At 46.5% G+C, this 16,558-nt stretch overlaps 1 protein-coding gene across 10 annotated transcripts in view; it reads right to left on the bottom strand.

The window, feature by feature from the left end:
• PTPRT (protein tyrosine phosphatase receptor type T) overlaps positions 1–16,558 on the bottom strand; it is a 1,139,542-nt gene that overhangs the window by 198,030 nt on the left and 924,954 nt on the right. For all 10 annotated transcript variants that reach the window (XM_088843764.1, XM_088843767.1, XM_088843761.1 and 7 more), the window contains exon 13: positions 16,145–16,181. In XM_088843764.1, coding sequence (XP_088699890.1) covers positions 16,145–16,181 — 37 coding nt within the window. The remainder of the gene's footprint in view (positions 1–16,144; positions 16,182–16,558) is intronic.

The raw sequence follows: 16,558 nt of genomic DNA, 5'->3' as shown, positions 1-16,558 counted from the left end.
GGCGTTCCTGTAGCGGCCTTTCTCACATTTACTGTCTTATTTCTTCTCGGGATACAGTTCCAGAAGCCTGTGTGTGCAAAGTCTATAGGAAAATGGTGCTCCCCAAAAGGGAAGCATTATTATTCTAACTTAACAGATAGGAGGGGTGGGACTCATCATACTCAAGTGACTTGTCCAAGACAAATGGCAGACCGGAGTCATAGCCAGATCTATTCATTTCCTAAGCACAGACATGCTAGGTCAATTCTCCCCCAACGTCAGACCACAGCTCAGTTATCTCTTCCCCTGGGAATCATCCCCTGAACTTTAGGGGTACTTGTTGGTTTATTTTGAATACCACACGGCTCTTCTTTGTAGCAAGACTCACACTTGCCATTGTATACGCATTGTGTAGTTTTTTTTTTTTTTTTGGTGGGGGGGTGATTAATGGTTCTTTCCCCTCCTGCAAAGGCACAGGAATATGCTTTCTTCTGTTCACCACTGAATACCTCAGTGCCTAGAACAGTGCCTGGCACACAGTAGGTACTCTGTAAGCATTAGTAGAACGGGGGAATGGATGAGTTAGATAGATGGATGGATGGATGAAGGTAGGGATGGGAGGATGGGGAAGCGGCAGGGGATGGCTGGGTGGGGGATGCATGGGTGGGGTGCATGGGCTGCCAGTTCCTCTCTGCTTCACCCAGCTTGGAGGGACCATTGAGCATGGGCTGCTCTTACTCCCTTCCCCCCTCCCCAGCCCAGGGCTCTGGTGATCACCTGTGGTGAGGAGGCAGAGTGGAGTCCCCGGGGTCACCTGGGCGCTGCCCATTGGTGCTGACCACAAGGAAGCCAGTCCCCAGGCAGCATGCAGAAGAGAAGGAGAGAAAGAAACACACATGAGCACGTGCGGCACATGGACCAAAACTGCACTTCTCGTGGCTCTGAAGAGCTCACACTAAACAGCAAAAGAACATCGTGATCTAACAAAACAGGGCCTGGAATAGATCTTTAGAAATGAAACAAGGATACGAGTCACCATTTATCAAGCACCCACGGCATGCCAGGGACTCTGCCAGCTACCTCACATACAATGTTTCTAAGACTTAGAACAACCCAGAAAGGTCAGCATTATTATAAATGAGCCATCACCTTTCCACCCAGACATCTTATCCCCCCTTTCTTAGTAAATGGTGCCACTACCCATGTGGCTATGCCGTCTACAAACCTGAGGTCATCCTTTATCTCTCCTTTCTATTGACCTCCAACTTCTGATCACTTGGCATGCCTTATTAACTCTATTCTAGAAAAGGTTTTGAAGTTTTCCCCTTCCCTCCAGTTCAAGCCATCTTCCTGTTTCACTCGGGTTACTGAAGCAGTCCCCGCTGTCGGACTTCCTGCCTCCAGTCCTGTTTCCTTCCAGATTATTCTCCATCCTTCAGTCTAAATGCACCAGTGACCCTGTAGTGCTCCAGGTAAACCTCAAATCCCTTAACCCAGTTCCTGCCCCTCCAGGCTCTCCCCACTCCCACTCAAACACAATAAACTCTGCCTCAAACACAGGAAACTCCTTTTCATCACCAACCCTGCCCCCTGCCCCACCTTCTTGTCAGGAGGCCTTACTTGGAGGCTCACTTGGTGTGGAAATACCCACTTCCTGCCTCTTCACCTAGATAGAGACGGTTCATCCTCCAAGTGTCAGCTCAGAACTCCTCTCTGGGACTCTCACTGTACAAGGGTCAGAAGCCCCTCCTCTGTCTTCCCTAACACCCTGGTTGTCCCTTCTCAAAGCAATGCTAAGTCACTTCAGTCGTGTCCGACTCTGTGTGACCCCATAGATCGCAGCCCACCAGGCTCCCACGTCCCTGGGATTCTCCAGGCAAGAACACCGGAGTGGGTCGCCATCTCCTTCTCCTTCGCAAAGCAATAGCCTAGCTATATTTTAAGTGGCTGCCTCCTCTGCAGTTCTGAGTCTCCTGCAGTTCTGAAGGCAGTCACTGTCTCATTTCTAGTGTCCTGGTGTGACCGTGCACTGGAGCTGGCACATAGTAGGCACACAGTGACTATGTCGAGCAAGTGAATGGAGAAAGGAATGATGAATCAGACAGTTGATATAACTTGCTGGAGGTCACAGGACTATCAATGGGCAGAGGCAGTACTCTGGTTTGTATGACTTTAATGCTTTTCCTTTCAAATTCCCTACTTGCTTCTCTGAAGGAAATGCTACACAAAGGAAGAAGATGTCCTAGGCTTGGTCAAAGGCTGTACATATTTCTCTAGTGATTCATCAACAAGATTGTATAAGGTTCTTATGCAAAATGGAGAGAGGGTCAGGACATCCCAGACCAACTGATAAACAGGAAATACATAACTTCAAAAATCTGCACAAATGGCAAACTTTACCAATATCTGTTAAATACTACAAAATATAACCACCCGTCAACAGAAATCATAATATATGTACACCTATAGCTGATTCACTTTGCTGTACAGCGGAAACTAATCCCACATAGTACAGCAACTATACTCCAATAAAAATTTAAAAAAATAAAATAGTAATCAGAACATCCCTCCCACCAAGGTTTGGGAAACTTCACCATTCTCAAACCATACTCTAAGTCCAAATTCAGAAAACTAAAGCTGGTAGGCCAAATCTGGCCACCCACTGTTTTCTGTGTGTCCACTGGCTAAGAATAGTTTTTACATTTTTTAATGGCCGGGGGAAAAAAAGAGGAGTAATGGAGTAATGTATTATGACACATGAAAGTTACACAGAATTGAAATTTCAGTGTGTATAAATAAAGTTTTATTGGAACACGGCCATACTCATTCTCATTTTACACGTATTATCTATGGCTGCTTTTGTGCTACCATGACGAAGATGAGTAGCTGTGACAGGGACCATATGGCCTGAAAAACTGAACGTGATTATGCGGCCCTTTACAAAGAAGTTTGCCAGCTCCTGTTTTAAGTGGATATTTTTATTACATTTCCCCCACAACCTTCTGAGGTGGGTAAGACAAAGACTGTTGGCCTGACGTCAGAAGAAGAAACAAGGCTGAGAGAAAAGGTGCTTCGCAGGCCCCCATCTGGCCTCTCCAGGCAGCCTCCCACCTGTTCTTCCCTGTATGTTCTCTTGTTTTTGCCTCAGTCTCCCTTTTCTGACCCATTTTCTAAGCCGTGATAGGGTGGCCTTTGTGACAAAGGCAGCCCTCTAAGCTCCACCCAGAGCTCCCACTATCTCGGGACAATCCCAGTTCCGCGACACGCCATGAGGCTGGTGCAGAGTCCTTGATGTCCTGGCCGCGCTCAGCCCGCCAGCCTCCTCCGGTCACACTGGCGCTCTGGCCATGGTTCCTTTGCCTCGTCCCATCCGAGTTCAGTGGCCACCTTTCTCGCCACTCACCATCTGTATGCACCACTTCCTCCGCGCAGAAGGCTACCATGTCTTACTTCCAGCCTTGCTCCAAACAATAACTGTACTCCTCTTTCAAAGCTTTGTCTCAGTGACTACATACCTGGGAACCCACACCCTACATTGACTTATCTCTTCTCTGTGCTTCCACCACGTCCTGATTTTACTTTCACCATAGCCCTTATCCTGGTGGCTACTACTGGTTGGCTCTCCCACGAGTTACTGCCTGTTGAGTGCTTGTTATTAGCCAGGCATGGCACTGATGCACTAAGTCCATTAGCTCATTAAATTCTTAATTATACCCATGAAGTTAGTGGTGTTACTGTGATTGTTTCATAGATGGGGAAACCGAGACACACAGCAGTTTAGTACCTTTTCTATTCTAGAGTTAAAGACTGGTCAAATCTAAAGTTCTTAAGTCTATGGGATGAGAGACCACACACCAATATTAAGTGGCACTCAAAACTAAATGGATAAATGATATTCTAGCTTCAGTTCAGTTCAGTTGCTCAGTCGTGTCTGATTCTTTGCAACCCCATGAACCGCAGAACGCAAGGCCTCCCTGTCCTTCACCAACTTCTGGAGTCCACCCAGACCCATGTCCATTGAGTCGGTGATGCCATCCAATCATCTCATCCTCTGTTGTCCCCTTCTCCTCCTGCCCTCAATCTTTCCCAGCATCAGGGTCTTTTCAAATGAGTCAGCTCTTCCCATCAGGTGGCCAGAGTACTGGAGTTTCAGCTTCAGCATCAGTCCTTCCAATGAACACCCAGGACTGATCTCCTTTAGAATGGACTGGTTGGATCTTCTTGCAGTCCATGGGACTCTCAAAAGTCTTCTCCAACACCACAGTTCAAAAGCATCAATTCTTCGGCGATCAGCTTTCTTCACAGTCCAACTCTCATATCCATACATGACCACTGGGAAAACCATAGCCTTGACTAGACAGACCTTTGTTGGCCAAGTAATGTCTCTGCTTTTTAATATGCTGTCTATGTTGGTCATAACTTTCCTTCCAAGGAGTAAGCATCTTTTAATTTCATGGCTGCAATCATGATCTGCAGGGATTTTGGAGTCCCCCAAAATAAAGTCAGCCACTGTTTCCCCATCTATTTGCCATGAAGTGATGGGACCAGATGCCATGATCTTAGTTTTCTGAATGTTGAGCTTTGAGCCAACTTTTTCACTCTCCTCTTTCATTTTCATCAAGAGGCTCTTTAGTTCTTCTTCACTTTCTGCCATAAGGGTGGTGTCATCTGCATATCTGAGGTTATTGATATTTCTCCTGGCAGTCTTGATTCCAACCTGTGCTTCCTCCAGCCCACCATTTCTCATGATGTACTCTGTTTATAAGTTAAATAAGCAGGGTGACAATATACAGCCGTGAATACTCCTTTCCCGATTTGAAACCAGTCCGTTGTTCCATGTCCAGTTCTAACTGTCCTGACCTGTATACAGATTTCTCAGGAGGCAGGTCAGGTGGTCTAGTATTCCCATCTCTTGAGGAATTTTCCACAGTTTATTGTGATCCACACAGTCAAAGGCTTTGGCATACTCAATAAAGCAGAAATAGATGTTTTTCTATTTGCTTTTTCCATGATCCAGCAGATGTTGGCAATTTGATCTCTGGTTCCTCTGCCTTTTCTAAAACCAGCTTGAACATCTGGAAGTTCACGTTCACGTATCGCTGAAGCCTGGTTTGGAGAATTTTAAGCCTTATTTTACTAGCGTGTGAGATGAGTGCAATTGTGTGGTAGTCTGAGCATTCTTTGGCATTGCCTTTCTTTGGGATTAGAATGAAAACTGCCTTTTCCAGTCCTGTGGCCACTGCTGAGTTTTCCAAATTTGCTGGCATATTGAGTGCAGCACTTTCACAGCATCATCTTTCAGGATTTGAAATAGCTCAACTGGAATTTGGAATTCACCTCCACTAGCTTTGTTTGTAGTGATGCTTCCTAAGGCCCACTTGACTTCACATTCCAGGATGTCTGGCTCTAGGTGAGTGTATTTTTCATTTACTAGCTGTGTCACTTGGAAAATTACACACATTTCTGAGTTTCAATATCTCTACCTATAAAATGGGGGTGATAAAAAAATATTGTATTGGTCAAAAAGTTTGTTCAGGTTTCTCTGTACGATGTTATGGAAAAACCTGAACAAACTTTTTAGCTAATCCAAGATCTCATGAAGTTCTTTCAAGGATTAAGTGAAAAAGAGTTAAAGCCTTAGTTTGGTTGGCAGACCCAGAGGAACCTCCCTACCCTATCATCCAAGGCTATAATTCTGCCTAGTGGGAATGCTCAGGTACAAGGGGTAGGAAAAGAAGTATATCTGGATACTGGGATAGGACAAGGTTTTCGCAGTGGGTGGAGTAGCAGAGGTGATGGATCATTGGTCTTGGCAGGACACAAAAGGAAGAACAACAGGAAAAGGAGTCATATATTTAGCGCTAGAGATAACTGGTATTCACTGGTGCCTGGTCCATTTACCGTTAGGCATATAAAAGAAAGTCAATCACCATGAAAATCGAGGAGACATGAGTCATTTCCAGGAGAGGCGTTTAAGGTCCAGGTTACCATCTCCATATTTATTCTTCCCCCTCTGAGGCCTATGGGGTCCCCTTTGAGGCCACTAATATTCTAGATGGCCTGACAACAAAGAAACCTTTGTGGCCTTAAGCTACTGAGATTAAGGTATTCAGTTGTTGCAGCAAAGCCTAGCCTATCCTGACTAATCCAGCAGAACAAAAGATAGAAGTCCCTTGCTTTCTCCTCTATCATCTGGTCCCCCTACAGTATGGCATTTTTGCTGGAAGATTCACAAACCTTCTGTCTTTACATTTTCCAGGGCTTGTTCATATGTACACATGCCGGCCATTAACAAAAACACTGAGACCACGTAAAGAAGGAAGTCTGAATCCTGAGTGCCTCAGACTTCCTTTCTGATTATTTTTTCTTCTAAAGCAATGGGTGTTGAGTGGAAAGAGATGCTGATGGGATAAAGGTGGCACTGGAACAGATAAACTTGAAAATAAATTAATTTTTTAAATTTATTAGCTTCAATACACTGTGGAAGTAAATAAAGTAGAGGGCTCCTTGAGGCACCGCACCTTCTGCTCCAGATCCCAGGACTTAGTTTGGATACCACTGAAGACAGGCCAAAGATCCACCATACCCTAATGGTTCTACTATCAGCTGTTACTGGAAAAGAGGCATGGGAAGTGGTTAACAAATAGGAGATGGAAGACCTTAACAGTGGCTCGTAGAATCTCACCCAGTCTGTAGCATGGACAGGATTCAAAATGGTGCCGCGGAAATACCATGAGCTTTGGCATTATATCTGAGTGGCAATTCTTAGGGACCTTAAGTTCCTCACTTAACCCATTTGAGCTTACACAGCTTCATTCCTTAAGTCAGGGTAATAATGATGACCACTATTCATTTAGTGCGTACTACATGACAGGATTTACTTCTATCATTGCATTGCAGACTCAGGTGAACACACAGCCCTCTGACTTGCATATAATAGGTGGTTAATTTTTGCTAACACCCCCAACAATCCATCGAAGAACTATCAGAGAAAGCTCTAATGGAACTTAATTCTTTTTTATTTCTAGTCCTCATCTCTAGCCTAGCCACATTTTCCCCCTTTCCTTGACCTCTCATTTTAAAAGGCCCACAATTCCTTTTGTAAGATGCAGTGATGTTGGAAAGTCAGATCTGAGCTAAAATCAACTTGGGTGTCTCAGGTCTTAAGTAGATCATTCTCACTTCAGGTTTAGAGGGGTGAAATAAGACTACCCAGGGACATGCTTGAAGGACAAGCACAGGTCTTTGCTTTTGTTCTCTGGACTCCATGTAACAGCTTTGCTTTCCTGAGTTGGGTATGGAACACATTTGTGTGCTGGGGAGAAGGGGGGTGTTTTGAGCAAATGTAGAGAATGAAAGGTAGGGCATGGACAGAGGGCACTAGAGAGATGCACCAGTTGTTGTAGCAAGAAAAATGTGAAAAAGTTGGGATATTTAAAGGTCCTCTTTAGGTTCTTTTACAGTATACACACGATATAATCCTCTTATTTCATCTTGTCACACAACCTTTAAGAAAATCTACATCATTCCATTTTAGGGTCTAGAAGATGCTGGGTGAAGCCTGAGGGACAAAGAGACCTTGTTACACTCAAGTAATTCTAAGAAGTCCAAGCATGGGAAATTCATCTCCTATCTCTGCCCTGACCCCCAAACACACATGTGGGCTTTCTCCTCTGGAAGTCTGGCAGGATTTCTAAGGACTGAACAATAACCAAGAGTTTTTCAATAGATGTCCTCACTATTTTCTAGCCTCTCACAAGTGATCCTTCATGACAGTCCCTACTTCCAGCTGCCATAGCTAAATTTGAGCACCTTGTGATTCTGAGTTCCCCCTGAAATTCCTGGGCCGACGACAAGAGGAGGAAAAGTGCCAGAGTCAAAGGTCAGCAAGTGCACGAGCAAAATCTTACACTCATTCAGTGCAAGAATATTATTGCTACGCAGGATCTCACCCAAACACAATGGCCTGTAGATGAAGAGGTTAAGTGCTAAGAGCCAAGGCCGGAATCATTCCTGTTTCCTCTCAATTTCTGCATTTTGAATCCAGCCTGAGTCTGTTTGACTTGTATGAGAAGCGACTATGGTTCAGGTTTCGGTTTTCCTTCTTGAGGAAGAGCAGAAAAAGGACATATGCTTTGAGCTGGGTCTCAAAGACGACCCAGAAGAAGGAAGAAAGGAAGCTCAAACTGGATCATCTATGATGTCCTTGACCTATTATGTGAATTATCCCAAGAAATCAGGGGAAAGAACTAATGATCTTAGGCCTAAAAGTGACTCCTGGAGGCTGTGACTGTCCAAGGTCAAATAGGTAGATTTTGGAGTGGGATATGAATCCAGGTGTCTCTGATTTGGCATTATTTCAAGCAAGTTCTTGAGGAAGCTTTATATAAAATAGAACCTTCCATACAGAACTGGATCAACAGGGGTTGGGAGGGCAGATAGTGGGTGTTTCCTAGCTGATAGTAGACAATGCCTACATCTCGTTTGGCTTCTCACATCACCTGTGGCAGGTTATTCTTGTAGCTAAAAAAGCCAAGGACACATCCCTCGCCTCGTGGGCCCCAGTGTTAGCATCTGTGAAATGAGGACATCTCACTGGAGAATGGCTATTTATTGTCCCTGCAGGGGCAAGAATCCATTAGGAAGACAGGGGAGAAAAGGCTGGATGAAATGTTCTACCTCAGGCTTAGACATTATAAAAAGAAGCCACGTTTACAAAAGACTATCGCCCCCGCCTCCTGTTGCCCTGGGACAATGGTTTTAGTCCATCATCATCACCCCCAAGAGGCAGCAAGGGGCTATCTGTGACACTGGCCCCTTATCTCATGCTTCATTATCCTGGAGTTCGGCTTTCAGCACCTACTCTGAGGGGGTTGTTTTAATGGGATCGTTAGAGAGTGTTTACCAGATTAAAACTGTGACTTTCTTCTGCAAAAGCAACTCTCCAAATGGCTTTATGGGTTTCCGGATTTATTTTGTCTCAATGACTCGGCTCAGTTTGCAAATCAAATCAAAGCTGATTTTTCTAACTGCCACTTGGGCGCACCCAGCGGGAGTCTGCGGAGCCAGCTGTGCTGCCTTGAAGGCTGGCGCCTGAGTGGGGAGTGAGGTTGCCTGCTGGCAGCCACAGAGGTTCCCATGGAAAGACAGTGAACAAGCAAGGGCTTGATGGAACCCAACCGGGGCAGGGGGAACAAGTCCGAGGAGGCCAAATTTATTTTCTGGAAGGAGAAAAGGCAGATTCATGTGGCCCCCAAAGACTGAATGGAAGAAATAAGAGGGAGCCAGTTTGAACCCCTGATATTCAGGCTTCCTGAAACTGAAATGCCCAATGGTGGGAAATACTCCCTGGGGGAGTAGTGAGGTCTCTGTCATGATAAGTATCCAAGCAGAGCCTGCTTGGTCTTTTAATTAGTGGGGGTTGTAGGTCATGCAGCTGATCCCTGCCTCTACCGCTGTTACTCCTATCTCCTATCTCCAGAGAGTTGTGCACGGGGTACCACTTCCTCTGGAGCTACCTAAGAGTCTTCATGAGGGGAAGGACAGGGTAAAGGAAGGAAATGCCAAGACTGATCGTGAGGAGGGTGGAAGCAGAAATTCTGGTCTTCTCGCCTCAAAGCAGAAAAACTTGGGAGAAATTTACACTTCACTGGGGATCTAGCCTAGACTTAACTGTGTCTGACAATAGATTCTCACTGAGCCGTCTCCCTCTTGCTTTTACACATTTCCTCCAAGAGCCCTCCCTCAATACATCCCAGGCACCCAAAACCCTGCCCCAGGCTCTGCTTCTAGGGAATCTGCCTTAAGACCGCTCGATCTTCATCTGCTCACTGATAAATTCCTCTTCCCCACTATGGACTGAACTCCTGCTCTGATTCCTCTCAATCTGCAGTCAGTCAGTACCAGCCAACTCCTGGCTGAGGAACTAGGTAAAGAATGTGTGCACACAAGTTCCTCACCCCATCAGTGAAAAAGACTGCCTTCCAGGCTTTTGATGAACCTGTCCTAACCCTAGCATTAAATCTAGCAGCGAATAGAAACCTCCACTCCACAGTCCCTTAGCAGCGCCTTAAGCCGGAGGTTCTGCCCCAGCTCTACAAATAAATACTGCCCCCTGGTGGTGCGTGAATCCACCCAACAGACTAAACACAGGGACTTGGCTCTTTCCAGGGAGTCTGGGCCAAGAGTGTGGTTCCTCTCACAACTTGTCAGCTAGCTTCTCAAACGCCACCCTCGCGCTGGATACGACTCAATTCTCAGGGGTGGCTGAGAAGGGGTGGGGACGGGACCAGGGGGTACAAAGTCTCTGACGTGCACCCATCCTAGAGGAGTGAGCCCCAGGGGTGTCCCAGGGCTTTAGCTCTGCTGCCACCTGTCCTCACTCAGGACATCTCACTTCTCTTTAGAGGCACTGATCGCAGTCATAACTCCACCACTGTCTCTTACGATCATTCACTTTATGTCCGCTTCCACACTAGACTCTGAGCTGCCTGAGGACAGGAAGCAAGACTGCTGGTTCATTGAAAATGAAGGCTCACAGGTCCTTACAAGGCTCACAGGTGCTCAGTGAGTGAGCTAACCACGAGAGACATAATGGTCATCAGTCATGACTTTCTAAGAATTTCCAAACAGTTTACAGTAAATAAAAATCCATTTATATTTATGTTATCGTTCGGTCCTCATAACAAACTGAGATCTTGGTGTGCTGGGGCTGGCTTGCATCAGCTTGCTACAGAAGAAATGTTGCTGAACATTCAGGACATTCTTATAAGCCTGCTGTTAAGCCATCAGTAACTTGATATTGGATTTGTGGGGATATTTACACCCTAGAAATGGACAAAGACTACAAATAAAAGACTTTTCCAAAGAGCGGGTTTATCAGCAAACCACAGGCAGTAAGTACGTTCAAAAATTTTCTGTGAATGGGTAGATTGTGTTGTTGTTCAGTTACTAAGTCATGTCCAACTCTTGGTGACCCGATGGACCACAGCATGCCAGGCCTCCCTGTCCTTCACTATCTCCCAGAGTTTACTCAAACTCATGTCCATCGCGTCAGTGATGCCATCCAACCATCTCATCCTCTATTGTCCCCTTCTCCTCCTGCCCTCAATCTTTCCCAGCATCAGGGTCTTTTCCAATGAGTCAGCACTTCACATCAGGTGGCCAAAGTATTGGAGCTTCAGCTTTAGCATCAGTCCTTCCAATGAATGGGTATATGGGGATCACTTCATTTTATTTTTTAATTTTTTGACCACCCTGTATGCCATACAGGATCTCAGTTCCCCAACCAGGGATTGCACCTGTGCCCCCTGCATTGGGAACACAGCGTCTTAACCACTGGACTGCCAGGGAAGTCCTGGGATTACTTTAAATAGGGTGCTTCTGAGTTTCAGGAAGAGGGAGTATGACCCTCAGGATCTCTGAGTCTTGCTGCAGTGAGATGCTGACCAAATGCATTCCCTCATCTCAGTAGGTATTGTTGGAGGGTCAACGATATGCCAGGAACTTCCTGCCACGGCCAAATATGACTGGTCAATCAGTGGCAAGGACCAAGCAGTTTCTCATCAGAGCTCCCCTCAACAGTAGCAGGGCTGGCACCTACCCCAGGAGGCCTGGCCCTGCCCAGGACCTGATGCTCTACCACCATGTGGGGTCCGGGAAGGGCCCTGCTGCCACAGACCTAGCGTCTGATTTGTAGGGGTGGCCCTCTGCATTTACCCCCTGCCCTGGGATCCTTTCATAGATTAAGCAGCTCCTCTGCTTGAGGAAGCCTTGTTTTGCTTCTGCAGAAACCCAGAGCCACATCTGGACCTCAGCCTGCATCTGGGGTCCTCTTTGGCAGGGCCAGTTCCTACCCCCTGCACAGCCCCCAAGACTATTGGGATCACACTGTGAATGGTGATCAGTGAGAGGTTTCAATGGGAACCATGTGGACACTGCCCCTAACTGCATGGGGCCTGTTATGACTTGAACTGAGTTCCCCTCAGATTCATATGTCAATGTCCCAACCTTAGACTGTGACCTTATTTGGTAAAAGGGGTCCCTGTAGAGGGGATTAGCTGAGTTAGGATGAGGTCATACTGGAGTAAGGTGGACCCTCAATCCAATATGATCAGTGTCCATAGAAAAGGGGAGAATTTGGACAGACACTCAGAGGAAGAGCACCATGTGAAGATGAAGGCAGAGATGGGGTGAGGCGTCTACAAAGCAGAGAGCAGCAATGATGGCCAGCAATCCCCCAGAGGCTGGAGAAAAGGCATGAAGCAGACTCTGCCTCACAGCCTCCAAGGAGCCAACCCCGCTGACATCTCGATCTTGGATTTCTAGCCTTCAGAAGTGTGAGACAATAAATTATGCTTTGTTTAAGCCACTGAGTTTGTGAACTCTGCAGCTGCTGAAAACTAATACAGGTTCCCGGCTTTGTAGACCTCCAGACTGGGCAGTGCTTCATTAGAGCTTGGGTGACAAAGAGTGACATTACAGACAGACAAGGGTTAGAGGCCCATGCTAGAGCCAGGGATTCTATCTAACATTGATAGAAGATGCACTGAGCTTCTGGTCAGGTCAGAATGACCCCGAACAGCTCAGGCTGTTCCATTCTGAGTAGCAGCCCTCCCAGTTCCATGGGACTCACACAGCTGACCACAGACACTGTCTGGAATCGCTGGGGTCAGGGACAGGACATCAGCAAGTTGTCTCATCACCAAAGCACTGGCCTCAAGCCTGCCCATGTGACCGCACTCCAGAGGCTGGCTGCCCGCTGGCAGACCCATGAGAGAGAGGTGGAGGAGCTTTGAGGGAGACAGACGGGCCATGGGATCCATCACTGGAACTTGCTGTACCCTTACTGCCTGCAAGGTTCCCATCATACTTTCCTCTATTAAAAAGAAGAGTATTTTTGGCAAACCCATAAAGAGGGAAATTTGATTGACAACATCAGGAAAGGGATGGGTCAAATATTGACACCTGGACTTAGTTTCTTGATACACAGTCTCCAAGGGGAGGGTACGAGTTCAGATAGGGTTCTCGTTCAGCTGACCCTGGATGCTCCAAGGGGACAGAGTAGACACTGATCAAATATAGCTTTCCTTCCCTTTGCCTTTCCTCTGCATCACCAAGCATCCTGCTTATTTATCTGATGTGATGCTGAGAAGGAATCACTCCTTGACCTGAGGGAGACTGGCATTCTGCACTACCCAGCTCTCAACCCTACTGCCAAGAGCTGCTAGAGCCCGTTCCCTGGTTGGGGCAATGGCCCTCACTGCACTGGAAAACAAAGGCATGGAAGCCTGAAATCCACGTCTGACTCCTAACTCCTCTGAGTCCGGCCTGGGCATGGCCAGCTGGGTATTCATACTCATGAATGCATTCCCATCCTTTCCCCTGCCACACCGGCCACATGCACACAATACACTCCACTAAAGGAAGGTTGTATCCTAAACATCATACAAGAGAAATCCATATGCTAAGAAGAAGTAGACAGCTCTTTTGCTCTCATTCTTTAAAGCTCACATTAATCTCACAGATCAGCAATGGAACCTGGAGAAACATGGCATGGTGTGCTGTCTATTTACGTGGACAGTGGGTCCTGAAATTGCCAAGAATATATACTTTTAATTATTCTCTCTCAGGGCTTCCCTGGTGGCTCAGTGGTAAAGAATCCACCTGCCAATGGAGGAGATATGGGTTCAATCCCTGATCCAGAAAGATCCTGCATGCTGTGGAATAAATAAGTCTGTGCATCACAGCTATGGAGCCAGTGCTCTGGAGCCCAGGAACCTCAGCTATTGAGACCGTGCACAGACCTGGCTCATGCTCTGCAAGAAGAGAAGCCACCATAATGAGAGGCCCCTGCGCTGCAGCTAGAGTGGCCCCTGCTCACTACAGCTAGAGAGTGGCCCCCGCTCACTACAGCTAGAGTGGCCCCCGCTCACTACAACTAGAGAGTGGCCCCCGCTCACTACAGCTAGAGTGGCCCCCGCTCACTACAGCTAGAGTGGCCCCCGCTCACTACAACTAGAGAGTGGCCCCCGCTCACTACAGCTAGAGTGGCCCCCGCTCACTACAGCTAGAGTGGCCCCCGCTCACTACAGCTAGAGTGGCCCCCGCTCACTACAACTAGAGAGTGGCCCCCGCTCACTACAGCTAGAGTGGCCCCCGCTCACTACAGCTAGAGTGGCCCCCGCTCACTACAACTAGAGAGTGGCCCCCGCTCACTACAGCTAGAGTGGCCCCCGCTCACTACAGCTAGAGTGGCCCCCGCTCACTACAGCTAGAGTGGCCCCCGCTCACTACAACTAGAGAGTGGCCCCCGCTCACTACAGCTAGAGTGGCCCCCGCTCACTACAGCTAGAGTGGCCCCCGCTCACTACAACTAGAGAGTGGCCCCCGCTCACTACAGCTAGAGTGGCCCCCGCTCACTACAGCTAGAGTGGCCCCCGCTCACTACAGCTAGAGAGTGGCCCCCGCTCACTACAGCCGGAGAGTGGCCCCCGCTCACTATAACTAGAGAGTGGCCCCCGCTCACTACAACTAAAGAAAAGTCCGTGTATCAGTGAAGAACCAGCACAGCCAGAAATAAATAACTAAATAATATTCTCACTCAAAGTCCCCACAGATACCTTTTGCCTGTCTGATCACAGGTTCTCAATTCCCAGTTCACATCATACAATTCAACACACTCCCTTTTAGGAGGGCTTTATGTCCCGGAGGGTGTCCTTAGAACCTCACACCCCGCCCCTGCGGGGGAGAGCACTGCCATCAGCCTTTCCCGTGTCCAGTGGTCAGAAGCCAGCTGGGAGCCATGCAGCTTACTATCACAGGGAAGGTTTCTCTGTAAGTTTCCTGCCCGCTCCTAGGGGTTGCTGCAGATACCGAGCTGTCCGGCCCGAGACCAGAGCTCTAGTCCCAGCCCATGGATAAGGGTCTTCTTTCTAGACTATCTGCTTTCTTTCAAGGAAAACTCTGCTGAGGCCCATAATTGGTGCCCCTTTTGTTTGCAGGCCATCAGTTCTCCTTGCCTCACAAGCAGTATTTTATCCCTTTCTGTCCAGAAGCCTGAGCTCCCGAGAGAGAACACGTGAGGGACATGCCGAGCTCTCCTGACTTCTGAGGGCAGAGTGAGCCCTGATTGCTTGTCTTCTTCCTCCTACATCTTCCCTTCGCTTCTACAAACTGATGTGACTTTCTTCAAAGTTATGAAACTAACGGGTGGCAGGTCTTGGCAGATATTCTGTCAAATGACATTAAATATTCCCCTCTCTGTCCCCCGTGTTTTCTGCTATGCGTGCTTGCGTGTATGTATTCACATATGTACATACATACTTGAGCCACTGTCTTTGTCCATACTTTATGCCTGTCATTACACACCTACTTATATCTTTTCATTGCTGTGGAAGTCACCTATGAAACCATATATGCTCACAATAAATGCACGGAATAGAATGAGTTGCCCAGTTTGGGTGGGTTTATACAGGGAGGATAGCTTTTAAAAATATCAGTTCTATAACAGAAAAGATAACCCTGATTTCTAACCATTCAACCTTGTAATAGGTTAAATGATAACAAACCATTCATTGATTTTTTTTTTAAAGAGTAATAAACAAAACATGTACCAATTGAAAGAGCCAGGGCAATTCAATAATAATTAGGGAAACAAAAAGTGATGAGCCTGAACAATGCTGCCTTAGTTTTGGGGATAAGTATTGAAAATGCCGCAGTGTTTGCTTTCTCATTATGGAAGGCACTAACACTAATCACCTCATTTTTGAAAGCTATGCGGCAACTGAATAAAATACAAAACCAAAAGATTGGTCTAACTGACGTGCAAAAAAATACCCACATAAACACAGACCCAAATACAATGAAAATATATAGTGGAAGAATATTTGAGTAAATTTATATTTACCACTGATTAATGTACCAGTCTGTACATCCATCCATCCATCCATTGACTAAACAAATATGTTTTGAGCTCTTCCTATGCTTTAGGCACTGTGTTATTAATATATACCATAAGTATATAATAATACCTAGATGCAAATGACTCCAATGAAAATAACAATTCTTTCTTGTAATTTTTAGTCACTGTTGCCTAAAAATTTCCTGTGTTGCTACAGAGAGAAGTACTTCAAAAGCTAAAGACAGACAGCGCATGCCAACATACCTTTTGTAGCCAGGCGGACACAATTGATTTTGGTCTCCTGTGAATAACAAAAGTGAGATTCCAGTTAATCTGTTGTGGGCTGGCTTTTTACTCTATACAAAAATATACGTATACATATGTGCATATATAGGCTTGCATTTATCTTGTTAGTTATAATTTGACATTTGTCCCTTCCCTGTTTTTCCTCCAGGGGAATCACCTTTTAATTCTATTTCTTCATTTACTTTCACACTGGTGTTACTTCCACTTCCTGGCTCTCATCACCTTATCAGCTTCTTCCCCAGACAGAACTACTTCAGAAACACTGCCCAGCACAGAACAATAACCATAACACTGAGTACACTGCAGCATGTGTATGCTTCACTCAATTAGATGGGTTAGTCGGTGGCATCAAGGGCATCTTTGAGAAGCTTA

Source organism: Moschus berezovskii, chromosome 15, assembly GCF_049115385.1.
Source record: "Moschus berezovskii isolate FMDL1 chromosome 15, NW_MosBer_1.0, whole genome shotgun sequence".
NCBI lineage: Eukaryota > Metazoa > Chordata > Mammalia > Artiodactyla > Moschidae > Moschus > Moschus berezovskii.
This window is presented reverse-complemented; position numbering and strand designations above follow the sequence as displayed.